Source organism: Chironomus tepperi, unplaced genomic scaffold (genome assembly GCF_022539635.2).
Source record: "Chironomus tepperi strain 1889 unplaced genomic scaffold, CSIRO-AGI_Ctep_v1 contig_445, whole genome shotgun sequence".
Classification (NCBI taxonomy): Eukaryota; Metazoa; Arthropoda; class Insecta; order Diptera; family Chironomidae; genus Chironomus; species Chironomus tepperi.
In genome coordinates, this window is record NW_027226567.1 from 6,894,124 (window position 1) to 6,915,630 (window position 21,507).

At 31.5% G+C, this 21,507-nt stretch overlaps 5 protein-coding genes and 1 non-coding gene across 7 annotated transcripts in view; 3 read left to right on the plus strand and 3 right to left on the minus strand.

The window, feature by feature from the left end:
* Positions 1-200: 200 nt before the first annotated feature.
* Spt5 (Transcription elongation factor subunit Spt5) lies at positions 201-4,043 on the minus strand. Its single transcript, XM_070650261.1, has 7 exons — positions 3,891-4,043; positions 3,595-3,819; positions 3,368-3,535; positions 1,853-3,311; positions 1,575-1,700; positions 733-1,519; positions 201-664 (listed from the first exon to the last, which is right to left on the minus strand). The coding sequence occupies exons 1-7, from the start codon at positions 3,965-3,967 to the stop codon at positions 309-311; spliced, it is 3,198 nt and encodes a 1,065-aa protein (XP_070506362.1). The 5' UTR covers positions 3,968-4,043; the 3' UTR covers positions 201-308.
* Positions 4,044-4,989: 946 nt separating this feature from the next.
* LOC139098519 (uncharacterized) lies at positions 4,990-7,455 on the minus strand. The gene is made up of 3 exons (XM_070650751.1): positions 5,950-7,455; positions 5,045-5,890; positions 4,990-4,995 (listed from the first exon to the last, which is right to left on the minus strand). Exons 1-3 carry the CDS (start codon positions 7,453-7,455, stop codon positions 4,990-4,992), a joined length of 2,358 nt encoding a protein of 785 aa, XP_070506852.1.
* A 792-nt stretch (positions 7,456-8,247) lies between these two features.
* TRNAI-UAU (transfer RNA isoleucine (anticodon UAU)) lies at positions 8,248-8,337 on the plus strand. The gene is given in 2 exon segments: positions 8,248-8,285; positions 8,302-8,337. It is a non-coding gene; the product is annotated as a tRNA-Ile (tRNA).
* Positions 8,338-8,669: 332 nt separating this feature from the next.
* Positions 8,670-9,350, plus strand: Polr3I (RNA polymerase III subunit I). Its single transcript, XM_070650188.1, has 3 exons — positions 8,670-8,752; positions 8,811-8,925; positions 8,990-9,350. The coding sequence occupies exons 1-3, from the start codon at positions 8,745-8,747 to the stop codon at positions 9,245-9,247; spliced, it is 381 nt and encodes a 126-aa protein (XP_070506289.1). The 5' UTR covers positions 8,670-8,744; the 3' UTR covers positions 9,248-9,350.
* Positions 9,248-10,245, minus strand: DENR (density-regulated protein). The gene is made up of 3 exons (XM_070650187.1): positions 10,069-10,245; positions 9,656-9,953; positions 9,248-9,595 (listed from the first exon to the last, which is right to left on the minus strand). The coding sequence occupies exons 1-3, from the start codon at positions 10,165-10,167 to the stop codon at positions 9,411-9,413; spliced, it is 582 nt and encodes a 193-aa protein (XP_070506288.1). The 5' UTR covers positions 10,168-10,245; the 3' UTR covers positions 9,248-9,410.
* A 764-nt stretch (positions 10,246-11,009) lies between these two features.
* dlg1 (discs large 1) overlaps positions 11,010-21,507 on the plus strand; it is a 95,854-nt gene continuing 85,356 nt past the window's right edge. The window contains exons 1-2 of one of the 2 annotated variants that reach the window (XM_070650036.1): positions 11,010-11,503; positions 17,099-17,230. In XM_070650036.1, the coding sequence (XP_070506137.1) occupies positions 11,485-11,503; positions 17,099-17,230 (151 nt within the window). In that variant the 5' untranslated portion in view covers positions 11,010-11,484. The remainder of the gene's footprint in view (positions 11,504-17,098; positions 17,231-21,507) is intronic. The other variant, XM_070650035.1, reaches the window with a different exon arrangement.

Here is a 21,507-nt window from a genome sequence, read left to right on the forward strand (position 1 = left end):
TTTCGGAAATTTAAAATCTTAACGAATTTAGCAGTTTTCAAAAATCTTGACGAATGTAACGGTTTTTCAAAATTCAAAAAGTAACGAATTCAGCGGTTTTCAAGAATTCAAAATCTAGACAATTCTAACGGTTTTCAATTGATGTTTATTGACGAATTTAAATCACAACTTCTGCATACCAAACAATCACAAAATCAGCATTTCTTTTTTCAGTGAATATACTTTTTTTATTTCGTTAATATTTGAATTATTCGTGACAGCTTAAAACTTCTAGTAAATAAAATAAAATCCACTCAGTTGCATTACTTTTAATCCTTTCGCATTTTGCAGATGTAATTTGCTGGAACAAATCGCTTTTCACCGTTTATCATAACAGTTGCATCCTTTCCATTTAATGCCAACAATGTTCCCGTTGCTTCACGATCATCACCGTAAATTAATTTAAATTGATCTTGAACATTTGGCATGACTGGTTCCAATTGACTGCATGGAAGTGTCATTACACGATCTTCTTGTGGCAAAAAGACTGAACAAGCTCCATTATTGACAGTATTAATGTAACCGACTTGTCCACGTAAATTTGAATCAGCTGATGAACGAATTTTGACCTCCAAGTCGAGTGTGCACCATTCACCGTGGAAATCTCCAACACCTAAGCTTCCTCCTGTAAATCAATACAAACAATCAATTAATGAAATGAAGCAAAAGACACTAAATATCCGATAATCTTACCTGGTGTCTGTGGATTATTCATTGGTGATGAAGGTCCACCCAATGTTTGTGGTGAATATCCAGGAGATGGCGTGTAATTAACTTGATAAGATGATGGTGATGGGGATGAAGTTGAAGCTTGGAAAGGCGAATAAAGTCCAGGAGTATGTGGAGTAAATGTTTGATTATATCCGCCTGGTGTACTTGGATTATATCCAGGAGATGGAGATGGTTCGTCAAGAGAGAAGTCATTAAAGTCATTTGGACGAGCTGGGGTGTTTGTAATAGCTGGATTCCATGCAGATTCATGTCTAGGAGTCATTGAGCCATCATGAGCCGGTGTTTGACTTCCATAAGGAGTGTTAGTGATATCATATTGAGGCGTTTGTGAGCCAGGTGTCTTGCTACCAATATATTGTGGTGTTTGACTTCCATAACCAGGTGTACGATTTGGTGTACGGAACGATGAAATACTTCCATCTTTAGCTGGTGCACCAACAACAGCAATATGATTACGATCGACAGAAATTGTCTGACATGATGAATGTAATTCAACACGAGCGGTACTTTCAGTTGCATCTTTAATAATTCCAACTGCTCCTTTATATGGACCACCAGTAATTTTAATAGTTTTTCCAAGAATTTCACGATCACGAGAAACAGCTCCACGACCACCACGACCTCCACCGCCAAATCCACGATGACTGAAACCTCCTCGACCACGATTTCCGCCCGATGGATGTAATGGAGATTGAATTTGAGGTGACATAAATCCGAACACTGGTGGAGTCATTGGATTTGGAGTTGCCTAAATAAATAATTATTTTATTATCGATCCAAAAATATTGAGTTACAAGACTTACCTTATTTCCACCAGCCAAACGTAAATGTCTTGTTTTACAGACAAATATTCCACCATTTTCGGTGTACATTCGAGAGTAAAGGAATGCCAAGTTGCGATAAAGATGCTTAATTTCTCCATCACGACCCTAGAAATAGTAAATAAAAATCAATATTGATTTAACGACTTTTTGATATTTAAAAAATAACGGTTTTCAAAATTTTGAAAAAGAAATCTAAATTTCAAATTTTTTGAACAACGGTTTTTTACGTCAAAAATGTAAAGCAATCATAAACTTACAGTATGTGGACCTTCAATGACTTTAACAATATCCTTTCGTCTCAATTGATTTTGTTCATAATCCAATGCGACCGCATTAAAATTTTCTCTTTTCTTTTGCAATGCTGTTGGCTTACATTCAATAACTTTTCCGTGCATGCTGAGAACATGGAAATTTTCACGTTCTAAACGGACAATGACACCGACTGTTTGTGCATCCAATTGAACTAAATCACCCCATTGATATTGTCCAAGTGAGTCAACGCCAGTTGCCATATCACTACAAAGCTGTAAATCTCTTGGAAGAACTTCCAATTCGTGCATAGACAAGTCAGACACGAGAACAACTCGAGACGGTTCAACACGTACAATTAAACCAGTTTCGCCTTCATAACGGCCACTCAAAACTTTAGCGTGATCTCCAGTCTTGAAATATTTACGCAATTCATTTGCTTTAAAGATTAAGGGATCCTTAAGATCGTCATGTTTTGGCATGACTGTAATCATTCCTTGATCAATAGCTATAATTGAAGCTTGAAGATTCTCCAAGTCACCGGAACATACTTCAACATTATCGCCCATAGAGAATGAATGAATGCCTTGCAACATTTCTGAATCTTTTGAGGACACACTCAATTCAAGATTCACTTCCTCTGGTTGTTCCTCAAACTTTTCCAATTCACTCAATGTTGGCTTAACACCTTCAGCTAGAATAGCTGACATTGTGAAATTTTTATAAAGGAAGCCTTTACGTGAATAACGATTTCCTTCAAAGACCAAGAAGTCACCATCTGTATTAATTTCACCTCCAATAGCTCGAATAGCTTCTTGATCGAATGGCTTTGCTGGTGGACGACGCTTCTTCTTACGCTTTAGTTCTTCTGCTTCTGTTAATTTTGTCTTTAATGCACCACGCATACGTGAATAGTCAATACGTGGTAATAGCTTTAAATGTACTTGATTTTGTGCAAGATCCACGAAATCAACTTGAGCTATATCATCCTTATAAAGACCACGCTTTAATCTGACCCATTGCTTCTTTCTTAATCCAGTTTGTTCATTAACGACTTTTAAGACATCTGTCATTTCCTTAATTGGAACCATTTCTTGCTTCCAAATACCCATTCTCAAGTTTCCAACATTATTAATTGTTGACTTAACGTGTGTCTGTTTGAAAGCTTCAATATAAATGTATCCTTTGACTCCTTTCGGCGCAACAACAGATTTAATTTGTAGTGGCTCATCAGTATTAGCATAAGTAAGGAATTTTCTCATCAATAACAAGACTGTGGCATTTTCTTCACCAATTCGGCATTTGACCATCCATAAATTGGGATCTTTGATACCGGGCAACAATGTCTGTTGAGTAATTTCATCTGACATTTCCTCACCACCATCACCAAAGTGACTTCTTGCATGATGCTCACTATCAGCATACTTTTTGCGCAACAGTTTCTCAATTTCTTCCTCTTTTTGGTTACTAAAAGATATAAAATGTTAAGGAGATGTAATTTAATACAAAGAAGTATCACTTACTCCCATAAAGTATGTATACGTCGACGATTTTCAATTTCTCGAGCAGTTCTGCCTGATTCTTCAACTTCATTACCAACAATACCAATTTCAGCTACATTATCGTCATATTCATCGTCTTCGTCAACATCAGAGTCAACTTCAGCTTCCTCAATAATGAAATCCCGATATCTAGTTACGAGAATATAGGTCAAATAAGCTATTAATAGCATAATCAACTAGAGTTTTACCTGTCATTTGTCTTCTTTTTGCGTTTTCTGGATCTTTCATTATAGTCCTCGCGATCCTCATCCTCTTCAGAGTCAATATCGTCTTCATCGTCATCAATATCGTCGTCGTCTGGATGTAATCTTTTATTCGAAGGTTTATTTTTCATTTTCTTATTTTTGCCTTTCTTTGCATCATCTGATTCAGAACCGGATCTACTTCCAGCACTTCGTGATCTGGATCTTGATCTATAAGAAGGCATTGTGAGGAATTAATGAAATTAAGCATTTTTAATGAAAATTTTTTATTTTTTACAAACCTCGACCCTGAATTGACAGATTCGGCATCACTTCCACCTCCTGATTCATTAGAAAGATCACTATCGGAGTCTGCCATGTCTTTTTAGTCGTTTAAATACTCAAAAGATAAATAAAACGCAAAATTATTAAAAATTTTCCCCAAATCACCGAAAACAAATTTTAAACTAAGCATTTGAATCTGAAACGGCGGTTAATTTTAATTTAGCAACCTTTGTTTACAAGTTATTTGAAAATAATTTGATCGTTTTTAAGACTGTTATAAACTGTAATAATGTTTAGGTAAGGATTTGTTTGTATGGTCCAGAGACGAGATAATGCTTTGATTAATGCTAAATCATAGTAGTTCCTCCTCATTGGGCGCTTTTATGAATGCTTTCTAATAAAAATATTTGAAATTATGGAATTAATGGACATAGAATCATTGTTACTAAGTCAAAAATGTCAATGTCTGCTGCAATTTGTAATAAAACAAATAAATACATTTAAAATTGTATTATAATGCCATAAATATTCTTATAATTTTATTAAAAGTAATACAATATACGGTATAATCATGTTTTATGCCAATGATCCAGAACGAATTGCCTGCAAATTTCATCATATTTTGTAATCTTTAAAGATAGCTAACAGGATAGACGAACATCATTTTCTTGAATTCATTTATGTCTGTAATCATGTTTTCATCGATTTCTGTCTTTTCGGTCATAACTATTCTGCTTGGATTATCTTCGGGAATGCCATTAAGCATCTCAGCCTTAGTCTTTCCAATAACTTGTATCATAAGCTTCCTCATATTCTGTGGATCAAATACAGACGTGAAATAATTTTGTAAATCTTGCTTGGTGATCTTCTGGACATCCGCAATTGCTTCTGGAGTTCGATTGAAATTGTATGCTTCATCTGATAGTTCCCTTAAATTTCGAGCTACTTCATTTCTCAATGATAAGTCTGGCTGGGACAATCCATGAATCCTTCCTTTTTTGGCAGCTTCAAATTCTTCATCAGTCATGTCTGTTACGTATTTCTTGCAAAGGACATTCATAAACTCTTCCATCTTCTCATAAATCTTGATGTAATTGTTGACATTTTCATTGGATCTCACAGCTAGTTTAAACCCAATAACTTTATCAAGCTTTGACATTGTAAAACCAACATTATAGGACAATTGAAGTTTAGTTCTTAAATAATCAAATGCCTTTGGATTTAAAAATGAATCCAACATTGATGCTAAGTTATGAGCACGAATAGAGTATGGACCAGCTTGATAATAGTTTAAAATAATAGACACATCATCAGTTGGATGACTCGACTTCAATCTGAATGTATTTGATCCCAAAGGAACTTGGAATCCTCTTGGTCTAAAATGATTTTCTTCGTCTAGTTCTTCACAATCGAAATATTTTTGGAATAATTCAGCTATTTTCAAAGCATCTTCCTTCTTCATATTTCCTTGGACTAAAGTTACAACTTTGAGCTGTTTCAGGGTTTCTTTGATCGATTTTTTGAATTTATGGAAGGAAATGCTCTCCAAGACTTTAAGGATATCAAAATTTGTGAAATAATTATTCGATAGAATTTTATTCAATTCCTCAACTCTGGCATCATACAGACTATCCTTTAAGCTTCTCTTGTACTCATCAACCTTCTTAAGGAACCTTGATTCATCCACATTATTAACAATATTCTTAAATTCTTTAAAAGTTTCGTCTACAATCTTCAGCATCTTATCATTATATCCTTCAAATGAGAACTGCATGGTGTCATAGCTAGCATCAAAGTTATTGGTGTATCCAACTTTATAAGATTTTGAGAATTTCGTATCAAAAATATCAGAAATAATCTTCGAAAGTACCCTCATGTGCGTATATGTCTCAGAACTTTTTCCATAATCTTTACCAGCAAGCAGCATAGAAATATCAACAAATGGTTGTTTAAACTTTCTGTCTAACATGTGCCAAATTTCAATTATTTCATTTTTGAAAATCTTTTCTGGATGATCCTGAAAATGGAACGTGATGGAAATAGGAACAACTTTTATGAAAAATGGAACTGACTTACCAATTCTTCGTCATCAGTAAAGATTTCAAAGTTTTGAATTTTGTATGGATTTGGTTGTTCTATGAAGAATTTTGGATTCTCCTTCCTTTCATTCCAAAGAGTTGTGTAGCTTTCAGGCTTGTCTATTTCATCGTATTCAAGATCATAAAGGTCTTCTGTTAAAGGAAAGCTATCGCGTTTCTTAGTCAGCAATGTAATATTGAATTTTCCACTATTAAGTCTGTTTATCAAGTCCATCATAGCATCCTCGTCATATTCAAGCAGTACGTGCTTCCCACGGACCATGTCCTCGTCATCATAAATTCTCATTTCTCTAGCTATTTCGACATTACTTAAAGGTGGACTTTCAGGTTGAAACTTAAATCGCAGATCAACGTCTTCCTTAACTTCATGGAACAATCTAGAATATTCAGCACGTGGAGTATTCTGCATCATTAATAAATACGAATAAATATATGATAAAATTTCTTCAATATTTTGTAAGCCTAAGTCAGTAAGATCCAGTTCTAACCGGAGAAACATGAACTGTGGAGACATAAACCACGTGCGGTCAATAGTTGACAAGTAGGTAATGTAATTTTTCTCCTTTAAAACTGGCATTAATCCGCCTTCATCATTATTGTAGAAGAATCTTTCGAGAATATCAATTGGCTTGCATTTGTAATTCATATAAATTGGTGGAAGTACCCAAGTCAATGTCAATGTATTCTCATTTGTATCTTTTAAATAGAGAACTTTTGAGTAGAACTCGGGTCTGACTAAGTCATCAAGATCAATTGGATCTTCGTACTTAAACTTTATTGCATCATTTTTCTTAATTCTTGAAAAATTGTCCACAACAAGTTTCTGAATCTCATCCATTGGACGATTTGATTGAACACATAATGTCATTTTATTGGCCACATAATTATCAAGGAACTTGATAAGCTCGTTATGCAAGTCATCATCAGAAATATTTTCCTTAAGAGTTTGAAGATTTCCGACAGCAAATTGACTTGCTGGATGATTTTGATTCATATATAATCTATGAAGATGTGCACGTCTAGTTGTTGGATCTTGTTTTCTTAGACGATATTCAGAATCAACGTTGACACGTTCACTTTGCATGAGATTCCTATTCATCATTGAGGAAACGAATAGTTCCGAAAATCTTGACAAAACTTCCGGAAAATGTTCGTCATTAATTTTTAGTTCGTAATTAGTAAAATCATTCCCAGTCATTGCATTACAGTATCCATTATGTCCTTCAATGTAATCTTTGATGTTATTTTCATAATTTCCATTATCCAGGAAAATCATATGCTCAAAGAAATGTGCAAGTCCGCGGACATGCGGTGGATTCTCATATGATCCAACATATACACACAAAGAAGCAGCAGCAAGTGTCTTGCCTTCCTTATCATCTGTCTTTGATATCAAGAGTGCCTTCAATCCATTTTCAAGTTTTATTAGTCGATAATCTTTTTTATCATTTTCTGATTTTATTGGTGTTTTTAAGACTTCCATTTTAAGTTTTCACTTTATGCTTATTGCACTATTAAACGCTCAATTAAACTGATGACTTTATGTGCAATTTGCGATGCTTTTATATGCAATTTTACCACAAGATTTATCATGATTGATACAATTTTCTAATTTCATGACCCAACCACAGTTTTGTGCATTAATTGATGAAATGTTAAGACTATTAAGAGTAGTATTTGATCTAGATAATTTGAAGATAAGAATGTAGGCTATGACCTCTTAAAAGTTACCGTAATAGCGACAAATCGGGTTACATTGATACCAAAATAAAGAATTTTTAACCTTTCAATTGTTTAGTTTCAAAACCCTACAATTCCAATTGTCAGCCATTTTGAATCATCAATTTCCTGGAAAATTAAAACACATTATCGTTCATTTTTGTACAAGCTTTTCATTTTATTCAATTAATTATAGTAAATTTGATAAGATTTACCTTATTAAACTATTTAATTAAATTATCTGTAATAAAACTAATTAAACCCTGAAAATTTCAATAATTTTGTAAGCGCTTGCTGAAATCAATTCCAATTTAATTATTTACTTGATCGAAAGTCAGTCAATAAGTTCATCAGTTCCAAAAAAATTTGTCACAAGAATACTTCAGGTCATTGTAAAGTTCATTCAAAATGCAGAAGGTCATAATATGGTCATTATCATACTTTTATTAATATATTTTATGACTAATGTCCATAAAAAGTTCTAGAATGATGGAATATGGAACACGACATTTTGTAGTGAAGGTGTTTGGGTCAGTGCTATGCTCAACAATCAAATGCTCTGGTGGCGCAATTGGTTAGCGCACGGTACTTATATGACAGTAACTAAGCTATGCCGGGGTTGTGAGTTCGAGCCTCACCCAGAGCATCATTCTTTTTTGGCAATTTTTTTAATATTTTTTCATCACATCATACGATTTGTATTCCTTTATAGGGAATTTCCATTAATTTTATTTTTCTTTTGTCATGTTTCTGAGGTAGCTTGGTGAAAATTTTCATAGCACATGTTTGTGGTGGGTTTGTAAGTAAGTGGAAAAACAGCATCAACTTGGGTTAGAATTTGAGTTTGAAAGTCTGATTAATAACGCGACACATCACACATCTTACCTCTTTTATCAACAATTTTAATTAACAAATTTTCATTTTTAAAATTCATTAACGGCCAAAAAATTTTTGAATTTCTGAGTCAGTCTGTCATAATAGTTTGCAAAGCTCATTTATTTATAAATCAGCTAAAAATATTTTTTTTTGAAATATTTTTAAAGCAGAATTAAAATGGAAATGTAAGTTAATTAACGTTAATTCAGCGAAAATCTAAATTAATTAGTGATATTTTTTCAGATTAAATCCAAAACTACAAGTTCTAACAAATCAGGAAGTGCTACAGGCACTGAGGCAAATAAAAGATCAGAAAAATTCACATTCAACAAGAAATCTCGCTACAATCACATATGAAGTAAAGAAATTATTAGTATAATTAAAAGAATTCTAGGTTTGATTAACGTTATTAATCATTTCAGACTATTCAATACTTGGAAAATACACCATGCAAAGATCAAACACAAGAAAATATAGAAAATTTCATAGTAGAAGCCCAAAAGTTTGGTCGATTAACAAAATCGGAAGTTCTTACTATGATTAATGATCCACCAACACTTCCACTCCATATTCAATTAGTTGTTGAGGACTCTGAAGAGAGATTGACCGAAACGCAAGTCGATGAACTTATTGAGCTCTCGAAAAAGTATCTTCATCCAAATTCCACGAATACCGGTTAATTATAGTTTTTTTTTACACAAATTTATTTTTTAAACATCATTATCTTTCTTAAAAATTCACTTGTGATACGAATAATAATAAAATTCATATTATAAAATGAAATATTGGAATCGTTCGTTCTTTAGTTTTTATGGATTTAATTCACACAATTATCTCACGTTTTTATCGCTTTTGATCACCCAAGTCTTCAATGAAATCTTCATCAATATCAGGCCATTTTTCTGGAATTATATCGAACAACTCATCCTTGACATCTCCCTGAATGACTATCTCATCATCGCCGGTTACTGATGATCCGCAAGCGAATTTTGTGCCAAAGAACTTTGTAGCTGCCTTAAGATCAATACCTGTAAAGTTAAATCGTTCTAGTTAGTCACAGTAGTGATGAATATTGAATAAAAACTTACCGAATGTACTTAGTCCAGTTACAACAGTCACGGACTTCTTCTTTCCTCTTGGTGCTCTTGAAACTGTGATTTTCTTCTCCTTATCGTTTTCATCCTTCTTCTTATTAGCCTTAACCATACCTTTACCACCTCGTTTCTGTCGCTTCTTCTCTTCCTCCTCAACGGCAGGAGCACCACCACTTGTTTCGGTTTGTTCATTTGAGCCCCTATCCTTAACATCCAATTTTGCAAATTCAGTCGGTAAGTTCTTTTCTAACCATTTCTTACATTTCTCATATTCCGGATAGTATTCACAGTACTAAAAGTGTAAGATTATGCAAATACAGTATGTGAAAATAACACAGGATTGATAAAACAAGAAGAGGAAAAAGATCCAAAAATAGACAATTTACTTTTTCTCATCTAAAACTTACTTCAATTGGCATTGTACAATTTCCACAATATGCTACAGTAATTGGATAAGTGACACCCGCACGGGGACCTATCTTAAGCTTTTCCTGTAGGTCTGTCATATCTTTAATTGAATTTTCCTTTATTTTTCACTTAAAAATATAATTTTTTTCGTGTTAAATTGTAAAGGTGAATTTTGTGGTGGGTTCTGACTTCCACACTTGTTTGTGTTCTTATCAATATTGAATTCATTTTTTTGTCAATTTTGTTGGATTTCCTGACTGGAGAATGCTGCATGCTTAGGAAATTGATACAATTTCAAATTTCAATGCCATAGAATGCTATAATTATGAATTGGGAGGATTTGCATGTTTATGTAAAACGCATGGAAGTTTTAGAGCAAATAAAAAATTATTATTAATGATCTTGATATTGTGATTTCCGACATGTCATGACTTATACAGCATATAATGCATTTAGTGTGTTAATTTTACGCTAGACTTGATGCAGAAGTTATGAGTTTTCAGTGAGAAAAGCTCATTTTTCCTCAAAAATTACATTTTTCCGAGAGGATAGAATTTCAATTTCATTGAACAAATTCAAATCCAAATTTAACGTTTTTTGAAATTTTTCATTTGCACGTGTTTGGATGTCAAAAAACCGTTAAAGACAACAAAAGCTATTGAGAAATTGCACAATATTGTCAAAATTGATAAATTATTCTGGAATTAAGAGGAAAATGTTAATGTTGATAAATATTGTTGAATGATTTTCCCACGCGAACATGACCACTTCCTAATTTTCCCGAGATAATGAAAAGGTGCAAAGGAAAATACACATCAAAAAAACGGGAAAATTTCTCACCACATCTCACAGTGGTGAGTATTATCACGACACAAGAAGAAATTCGAGAGAGAGATTTTCCTCACACATTATTTTTTTCCCTATCTATCCAAACCATTCACTTTCGTTGTGTGAGTCAGAGTGTATAAAACACACAAGGGAGAAAAAAAAAAAGTTGAGAAAAAACGGGGAAAGGAAGGAAAAAAAAAGAAATTTTTCACGATGAAAAAATTATTATTAAAGTTATAAATGGCAATTCTGTTGTTTAACGTGGACAGAATTTAATCAACAATTGCGTTACGTCGCTGAAAAGTGTCAGTGAATTGTGTGAAAAGTTGTGAGAGTATCAAAAAATATAAGCAAGAAAAAAAATTTTTTTTTACAGAACGAGTGTAAAAAAGAAAAGAAAGAAAAAAAAATTTATTGATTTCGTGCAAAAGGAAAAGAGGAAAAATCCTTATTTGGAACGTGAAAAATCCATCAAAATAGATAACTAAAAGATACACAATTATAAAAATAATAATAAATAATTAAGTCGTGTTCATTTCTCCTGTTTAATTATTCTCGTGTGTGTTTATAAAAAAAGTCATTTAAATATGCCAGTGAAAAAGCAAGGTAATAATGCAATGGACTTTTTTTTCTTTTATTATCTACCTACATATTATAAAATATAGAATAGTGAGAGACACACAAAGTGAAAAAGGGAGAAAAATCAATCAATTAGATTATTAAGGAGGAAATGAAAATTCTACAACAAAAAATCAATCAAAAACTTTTTTAAAAAAAATTCACCACCCCCCATTTGGGGGGGTTGGGGTCATGTTGTCTGACAGAATATCACAGGAAGTCATTCGCGTAAAACAGTGAAAAATCTTCAAAATTTTACAAAAAATTATAGAATTTTTTTTCAATTTTTCCCAAAAAGAAAAATCTCTCGACAGTGCGCGAAAAATCATAAAAAATCGTTTTTCTCCTTTTTCTCGTTCATGTGATGCTTTGCAACAACAAGCCAGAGCTGATGTTTAAAATTAAACATTTTTTTTCTTGCCTTTTCCTTCTTTTCTTTAAATGAGAATGAAAAAAAAAAATCTATACAATTTTTTTTTTTAAGTTTGTTATTGTATGAAAATAAAATTACACAATAATATATCAGCAAAAAGAAATATAGAAAAAAATAAAAAAAAAAAAAATTGAGAGCGAACAAGAGAAAATTAATTCAATGAAGATATGTGCGATGCATGTGTAGTTGAAATGGAAAAAGAAAAAAAAAAATTGCAAAAAAGAAGAAAAATATTCGAAGCAGACAAATGACTGTGGTGCATTTTCACTTCATTGCCTTTTTTTCCTTTATCTCTTGCCAAATTAGAAAGTTTTTTTCTTTTTTTCCGACTGCTTATCGTCATTAAAATAATGATTTTCGTCTATTTCACCATATTTCAGTAACGGCTTTTGAAAATTCAAATTTGAAATTTACTGACAAATTTAACGGTTTTTCTGAATTTAAAAAGATCAATTTCACCACTAAGGAATATTCAAATTACAAATTTCCGTTAAATCAATCAATTTTGTGTCTTAACTATCCCCATCCCACCCAAAACACTCAAAACAAAATTAACCTGTTACAACAAACTTCCGTGTCCAAACATCAACGTCCTTCAAACAATTTCATGTCAGACAAAATGCCTAAACAATGTAATTTGTTTCCTCAGGAATGTACTATAAATTTTTTTTATATTTCATTGAAATTCGAGTCAAAATAATTGGACTAAGCATTTTGAATATGACTCCTTGTTTATAGTTGCCAACATCAAACATGCAATATAATTCGACGATTTATGAATTAATTTGAACGCATTCAATTGAGATTTGTGAATGAATTATTGAAATGTAGAAATTTAACGGTTTTTGAGGTTTTGAAATTTTAAATTATTTCTTAACGGACTTTAGGGATTTGAATTTTTAACTGAATATTTAACGGTTTTTGAAGATTTGAAGCTTTAACTGATTTGTTTTAAATTGACTAATTTCACCACATTTTTTTTTTCCAAATTTACCGGTTTATAGAAATTTGAAATTGCAACGAATTCTTGGAAATTTGAATCTCAAGGTTTGAGTCTTAGCTAAATTTCAAAATCCATCCAGAAATCGTTAAAAACTTAAATAAAAGTTTGAATTATCGCAGTAATCTCTCAAAATCTCAATCTAATCGCCAATTTACATAACATAAACAGTAAAAATAATTAATCAAGTGAATCAGCAGCAAGCAAAACAATAAATCGCGCACCTGTAAGTTCAAGTATTTACAAAAAGTCAAGCATCAAAGTTGATCAAAGCCTTAAATTCCGTTCTATTGTATAAAAAATTGTAAAACGATCTGGGAGGGATAATCTCAATCTGAACGTACATACTTTAGTTAAGAACTACTTAGTAGTAAAAAGAACATTTTTTGTAATTCAATATTATTAACGAAAAAAGCAACAAATATTTGAATACGATATATAAAGATTGACATGTAGTTTAAAGCAAGTTTATAGGTACTCAATGCCAACAAAATTTATCATGCAAATTTCAATGTATATGCACGAACATTATCGGCTAGTGCCCACAAAATTCTTCTTCTTTTTACATTTTTTTTCTCTAATTCGTCTAGCCAGCGATAAAAAATAAAAAACTAAAAGCGTGCGTAGGCAGACACGAAATATAAACAAAAGTTCAAGTTCAGTTTTAAATTGGGTCCACCATTCAGCAACATGTGTGCGATTTTCCGCCCTCTTCTTTCAATGACTTTTTGTTTGCGCCTGAAAAAAAAGTAAAGACGAAATTTTGTGTTCTTTTTATGTCACTTTCATTTGTTATTTCACACACAGTTCTGATGAAGTAAAACAAATACAACTTGTTCCTTCCTCTCCGTCGATCAACGTTCTCTCAGACACAACCGACCAAAAGAAAAATTTTTTTCTTTTCTCTTTTCATCCTCTCTTATTCTGACTGTGTGATAGATAGACACTTTTGTAATTGATCTCCATGGGAAATTTTCACTTGCTGATGTGAATTTTCACGTACACACTGACATTTTTTTTTTTGATGTATTTTGCTTTGACGTCTTCACTGTTAAGTCTATTTCTGAAATTGATAAAATCTAAGGATTTGTGATGTAAATAAGTTGTCTGAATTTGGGGGTCGATACTAAGTGATGATTAGCTGTTAATGAGCTTTTTGGATGTCCGTATTAACAACGTACTTACTTTCTTCCTTATCGAAGGCGCACGAGGGTCAATTGCCGCATTTAGAGTACGTCGGAAGCTGGATCTGTCTTTAGATGATTTCTGCCAGTTCTATCGTGGCTTACACAAAGCAGTTAGTGTTATTGGTGTCAGATTCAAACCGGGTCTACTGTTTCTCGTAATCAGACCTGATCAGAGAGCTAAAAAGTTCTAAGTTAGCCTTACCATTCCTCAACACTTCGAGTATGATTTACAGCCTTTCCTTCTTTAGTTCCTCCCACCAAATTATCACAAATCAGAAGCAAGTAACCCCTAAATTATTTAATCATTTCCTATTACATCTTCATTTACAGTCAAATAGTCTAATCGCCAATAAAGTTTTGACCTCCGTCACAGACATTCAGTAGTCGCAGTAGTCGCAGCCAGGGTTGTTACAACATATTCTGTTTTACAGAATGTGTACACATATGTCACATATTTCATGTGTGACAGGGAAAAATGTGTGGATATGTGTGGAAATGTGTGGATATGTGTGGATATTCACACATTTTCCACACATATCCACACATTTTTACCTGTGACATATTTTCAAAACACACCAGATTCTGCTTTTAACAACCCTGGTCGCAGCCATCAAAAGTTTTATTTTAGCGGTCATTTGATTTATTTTTTTTATTTACATTGTGTCTATCTATTGATTTATTCTGAAAAATTTATGGTTTTCAGCGTATGTTTGAGATATTATCTTATAGCTGTCTGGATGTTTTTATGAGATTGATATTTTGGTTCTCATAAAATTATTTTATTTGTTTTGGATCTGAAGGACGAGTATGAGTAGTTTTTATATGGAAATTGTTAAATTGGATTGAGATATTGGTTGTAGCTACTTGTTGTTTCAGGATATTTAGAGAGGATTAAGGATTTATGACTGAATTTACTCAAATTTGAGTCAAAATTTGTGTTTTGAAATACTTTTAAGATTGGATTTTGATAAATTTGTTGCTTTATTCTATGAACGGGCATTTGATGCCGCTGAGATCCCTGAGATTCTTTAGATCCAGAAGGAATCAATTCCAAAATCAAGTCTGGTAGATGATTCAATTAACCTCAAATTTTGTTTTGATTTCCACCAAAAATTCACCACAAACAGATAAAATCCAACAAATCTTCAAAATTTAAATTTCAATAACCCGTTATATTATCCTAAAATCAATAATCAGTTTCAAATAGCTCAATGCTACTCAATATCATCAAAATAGCTCTACAGACTGCTATAATACTTCCTCCTTCCTGCTGTCTATCAAAAATTAAAAAAATTCTTCATATAAAATAATCCAGAGAACAATATTAAACATTCATGCCCCCATTTCATTCATATTCAATCAATTAATTCTAGTTTTACCAACAACAACAAGAAAAATGTTTGCTTCTGCTCAATTAATCAACAAAGAACATAAATCCATAAATCTCTGAGCTATACAAATCTAAATCATAAAACATTGATGCTATTTGAATATTTTTTCCAGCAATTAATTCGACATTTGTTCAATAAACATCACTCAAAAAAAAAAAATATTAAAAATATATTTTGAAAGCACTTCAAAATTTGTGTTCTTCTGGTTTTTATCCGCCAGCGAGAGCAACAGCAAAAGAAAAAGTTCTTGAACATTTCCATGACGATGAACATGATCATATTTATTTTACGTTTTTCTTTTTATTTTTTTTTTCTGGTCTATTTTCATCAAAAAAGAAGATTTCATTTAAAATCTATTAATAGTACAGTTATGCTAACTTAAGAACGAAATACTTTGTTGACGTCATTCATATGGACCACGTGAATGCTGAATCTATCATCATCAAATTTCAATTTTCCATGTCAATGCGTCATATTGGAAATTCTTTTTTTGCTTTTGTTTCTGAGCTTGTTTGGTTCAATTTTTGGGGTATTTTATTGATGTTGTGGTAACTGACGGAGCTATGTAATTGATTGGTGCGATGCTTGAGTTGCTAAGTGACGTATTCATTTAAATTTGAATAAGAATTTCGCTTGCTAATTTTTGGAAATCTTATGCAAGTTCAAAAATTTTAACGGATTTTGAAAATTCAAAAGTTTCAAAAATTTTGACGAAAGTTCAAAATTTTTAACGAACCTGGAAAATTCATAAATTTTGAACTTTCATGTTTCGTTAAAATTTTTCCGTTGAATTTTTTGAACTTTTGACTAATTTTGAACTCTCTAAAACTCGAAATTTTTGAACTTTCAAAAACCGCTAAAAAATTGAATTTTCGAAATCCGTTAAAAATTTTTGAATTTCGGGCTCTCAATAACTCAAAAATTTTGAATTTTCAAAATCCGTTGAAATTTTTAAATTTCCAAAAACCGTTAAATTCTGATGAAATTCATTCCGTTTCAAAAATAAACAAAATGTCTTCAAAAATTATACAGAGCTATTTATAACATATGATTGGAATGATTTTAAATGAATATTTTATGTAGAATGTTTTTTTTGTTATTTACATGTCTACCGGACATATATTTTATTTTCGCCCATGGAATCAAATTAAACTCGACAAAAAAATTCTGTTTTTATTATTTCGAGCGGTGCTTGTTATAATTAACAATACGCACACAATAAAAATAGACATGAATTATGGAGTTAAGTGGAAAACTATCCAATGGAAATGTAAATCACCCCCTTTTTTCCTTAACGTGGTGAATATATTATTTAAATGGGGGGCTTTTTATAGCAGGAATAAACAGTATAAAAATGTGTGTCACGAAAGTTAAATCAATTAGCAATAAAAATGGTGAAAAATTCTTCATTTTCATGCTTATCATTTAGATTCAAATTGCTGACAATGAAATTTAGTTAACTTTAATAAATTTAATTTTTCTTTCCATTTTCATATTTCCTTCAACATGACGTACCCCACTTGATGTATCAATCAAATTAAAATGAAATGAAATTGACGTAAATTCATGTAGAGGCACATCGAGCACTCGAGCTCCTTGAAGATTATCATTCACGACTCGGCGGACCGCAAGATCGAGCATTGCGCATTGCAATTGAACGTGTCATTCGAATTTTTAAATCGCGCTTATTTCAGGCTCTATTAGGTGAGTAATTGATTTGTCTAGCGGATATAATTGAATTTAATTAAAATTTGGCAATAAGAACTAATTATTAGATTTCAGTAATTAAATATCTTTGAAAATTTTCAATTATTCAATGGCTGTTGTGTCCACCTGTTTGATATTCTTTTTTATTCCAGAGAAAATTTTTTAAATTTTATTTAACGACTTTTTGAAATTTAAACTCTTAACCGCTTTCAAAAATTTAAATTCTTGAGGTGAATTTGCTGCAAATAAGGTAGCGGTAAATTTAACGATTTTTTGAAATTCAAACTTTATTGGTTTTCAAAAATTTGAATTTTGTGGTGAATTTGTTGAAAAACTATAAAATTTGAATTTCAGTATTCCGTTAAATTCAATAAACTTTCAACATCATTAATTTAAATAATTGAGTGACATAATATCAACAAAAATGGTCCATTGAACAGAATAAAGCAAAACTGAGCAAAACATTCATGCACAATAATCTTGGTCTTCATATAAAAACTGCAATTTTACATTCAAGTCCATAAAAAGTTCAATGTGAAAATGCTTGAATCTAAATAAACAGCACTACACAAACATTAAGAGACCGTGCAATTTACGTCTGCATCTTATAAAGCTTCTCATTTCATAATTCTCCATTATAGAAAATAAAAGCTATCATTTGCTTAATGTTCTAATGTTTTTTACATTAAATGACTCGCTAGGCACTTATTTATATGAGAAAACTAAGAACTAACGAGTGAGACAGTTTCATCTCAACATTAAAACCTCCTGTAAAGAACAAAAAAAAGCTCACGAGAACATTTTAAATATTTAAGAACATCCACTTTTTCATCTCTTTATCATCCCAACTATGAATGCCTTCATACTAGACATAGAGTAAGGAATTGCCATGAGCAAGATCATAAACATGATGAAATGGAACATTAATTATTATTTGTTGTGCTTTATCTAGTTTTTTTTTTTTTTTTTCATTTCCTTTTATTCCGACCCCATGTCCCCTTTTGCAGTCGAAGCCAGAATCTAGACAGAGGCAAAAAAAAGTCAGGCACATTTTTTCCTATTTTCAGATTATGCAATACTTCTCCATAATGCATGCACATACATTTTGGTGTCATTAAACCTTTTTTTTTACAATATGTATGTGCATATACTCCCTTATGGATGGATGTGTATGGGAGTTATCTGTTGTTGTACATTATACAGTACAAAATGTACATGCTCATGCATTTATGTATGTTTGTAAAGAGAATATAATATTGGCATGGGTTTTTGTGGCTGATGGAAGCGCAAAGTCTGCATTGTTCTGCACTTTGACTATCCGAAAAAATTAAAAAATATAACGGCTATAAAATATTTGAAAAATAACGGTCAAAAAATATTTGAAAAATAACGGCCACGAAAAATTTAAAAATTTAACGTCCAGTATTATTTCAAATTCTGTTGGGCATTTGGACAAAGCCATCACTTCCTTCTAAAAAAGCTCCATAAAAATAGAATCGAAGCGTGTTTCAGTCTTCCATGGATGAAATGTGTAGCATGAAAAAACTGGCAATCATGAATGACATGCATGTGCAATTTATATGTCTGCTGATGTATATATACTATACTCTCTGTGTGTAAAGTGTGAAGGCAATCAATTTATTATGGTCTCACAATATAACAATAAATAAATTTTCTTCTACTTTTCATTACTTGCTGTGCAGCTTTAATATATATTTTTTGTTGTCTATTTTTAACAAGTCATGAAAATAGACTCAATAGTCACTCTTGTTATTGGATTCTTAAGGTGCAAAAATAGACTAAAGAGAAATATTTGATCTATATTTAGACGTAAAGGAGTAACTAGACTGAATGAAAAAAGAATAAATCCATTAATGATTTTCGATGAATGGCTTGATGAGCTTTTCGTAGCTTTGCCAAGGGAGTAGCCATTAGTTTTTGTTGAGGTGAGAGGAAATCGATTTTTAAGTAGGAATGAGTGTGGGAGGATTGACTGGCATTATTTGTTTTTCTCAATAAAGTATAGCAGATTCACCATATCAATAACTAATCCATGAATTTAATTATGTTGTTTCCATTAATAAGCATCTATTTTATTCATGACAGTGGATTATTAACTTAGATTATCCTCCTTAAAATGACGTAGGCTTACACAAACATTGAGAATTAATCAACGGTAATTTAATATTCAAATCTTTCAACTAATTTTAGTTGATTCTCCCCTTTTTCGTAGTTGCAAACCCTTTTCATACAAAAATTTAGTCAATTTTCAATCATCAAACAATAAACATCATTTAATATTTAGACTGTACAGCATTTAATTGATTTCAATAACAAAATCATTGTGATTATCTTCATCAATAGCACTAATATTTCTACTATAAATAAACATTAGTAATATCTTTTGAAGAATTGATTTTGTAATTCCTTATAAATTGAATTATTTAAGACATTAAGGTTCCTTAGGTAAATCTCATAGAGCATTCAATTTCTTCGTGAATTTTTAATGTAAAAACAAAAAGTTTAATAATAAAATGAACTGCTCAGAGAATACACAAAAGTCATTATTCCTTAACATCCCTTTTAAAATGATTTCATAGACTACATATGTAGGCATTAATGCTACATGGAGACAAGAAAAATTACTGAAAAGGAAAGAAAATAGATTTACGTAGGTCCTGAGAATTTTTCTTCGTTTTTTGAGGCTGGATAAAATGTCAAAAGAACTTCAATATTCACATACCGAAATAATGAGAACTGAAATAAGAATATATGACAATCGTGATGAGAAGTTTTGAATGTAATTTAAAGCACGTTTACCATTATTATTTCTGTATTCCTTTAATCACAAAGGTGACATTTTGAGTATGGAAAAAGGGATAAAAATGTACTCGTAAAGATCCTTTCATTTGCGGTGAGATTGGAATGATATCAAGATATACTACTCGACTATTGTTATGAATAGAACAATCACACAAAATGGTGAATAGTAGAGGGAGTAACAAGTGCGGATGAAGGTTCAGATTGAGAATTAAACGCATTTATCCCGAATCTCATAATTTCCGAAGCTCTCAAAATTGAGCATTAATAGATTATACTTATGAATACGACCATTTAAGTGAGAATGGTCATTGTCTGCAAGGGTATATAAGATCCAAAAATCATTAAAATTTAACGACATTCATAATTTTGAATGTTAGCTAAGACACAATTTTTAGCTGTGACACATTTTTGAATCGTAAAAGTCCGTTAAAGGCAATAATTTACTGTTTTGTACTCTGATAAGGTTTTACTCAGTCTCTAATCTTATCAGCATCGAATGAAGCTCTTAAGTTATGTTCACAAAAGTCATTTTGATAAGATCTGCGAGTAAATTGATAAGATTTGCCCCAGACGTCTACTATATGTCCAATATGACTTCATCACTCACAAAACACCTCAAAAATCATGGTTAGTAAATTCTTGCACATAAAGTCTCATGACCTAGATGACACATAAATAAAATTGTACAACAATATTTTCATTTTATTTATTATGTGAAAAATTTTTTGCGGGTTTTGTATTTTGGGGAAGAAAAATTATTTCATTCCTATTCAGTTCCTAAACTTTATGCAAAAAAAAAAACCGGAAAATTCACCGAGGGTGAAAAATGCAATAGAAAAAGTTTTTCATTTCGTGTTTGGAAACATTGAAAGTTTGACATAGTACAGCATAAACATTAAATATTTTGTCGGAGATATAAGATAATCACTGATAATAATAAGTATCCTTTATTTACAAATTTCAATTTACGGCGGAACAGAATGAGAAATGTTTTGATGTTAACCTTAGTCGATTTTAAATCAATAATATGCATGAGAAATAAATTGTATTATAATGAAGTGTATATCAATTGATATTACGATTACGTTAAGGCAGAAAAAAATAATAATTGTAAAAAAAATGCCAAGAAATTATATATAAAAAAAGAGAAATATTAAGTTACGTTAAGTTAAACAAAAAGTCAAGAGAAAATAAAAACAAAAATAATATTAAATAAAATATGTATATAAATATATTGATGATAATTTGGTTCAGCTTGGGGCTCTCGGTAATCGATGCTTAACTCTAAAACTCAGAGATTCGTAATCATATTGACCAAGTGATGAGAATAGATCGTTATTAATGAGCGAGGTTTTGCCATAGAAATTGTTTGCAATGCGGGACGTAAAGTCTTTTATTGTTGGAAGCTTGGATGAATCATGCAAAACTTGATTAGATATAAAGTCAGACCA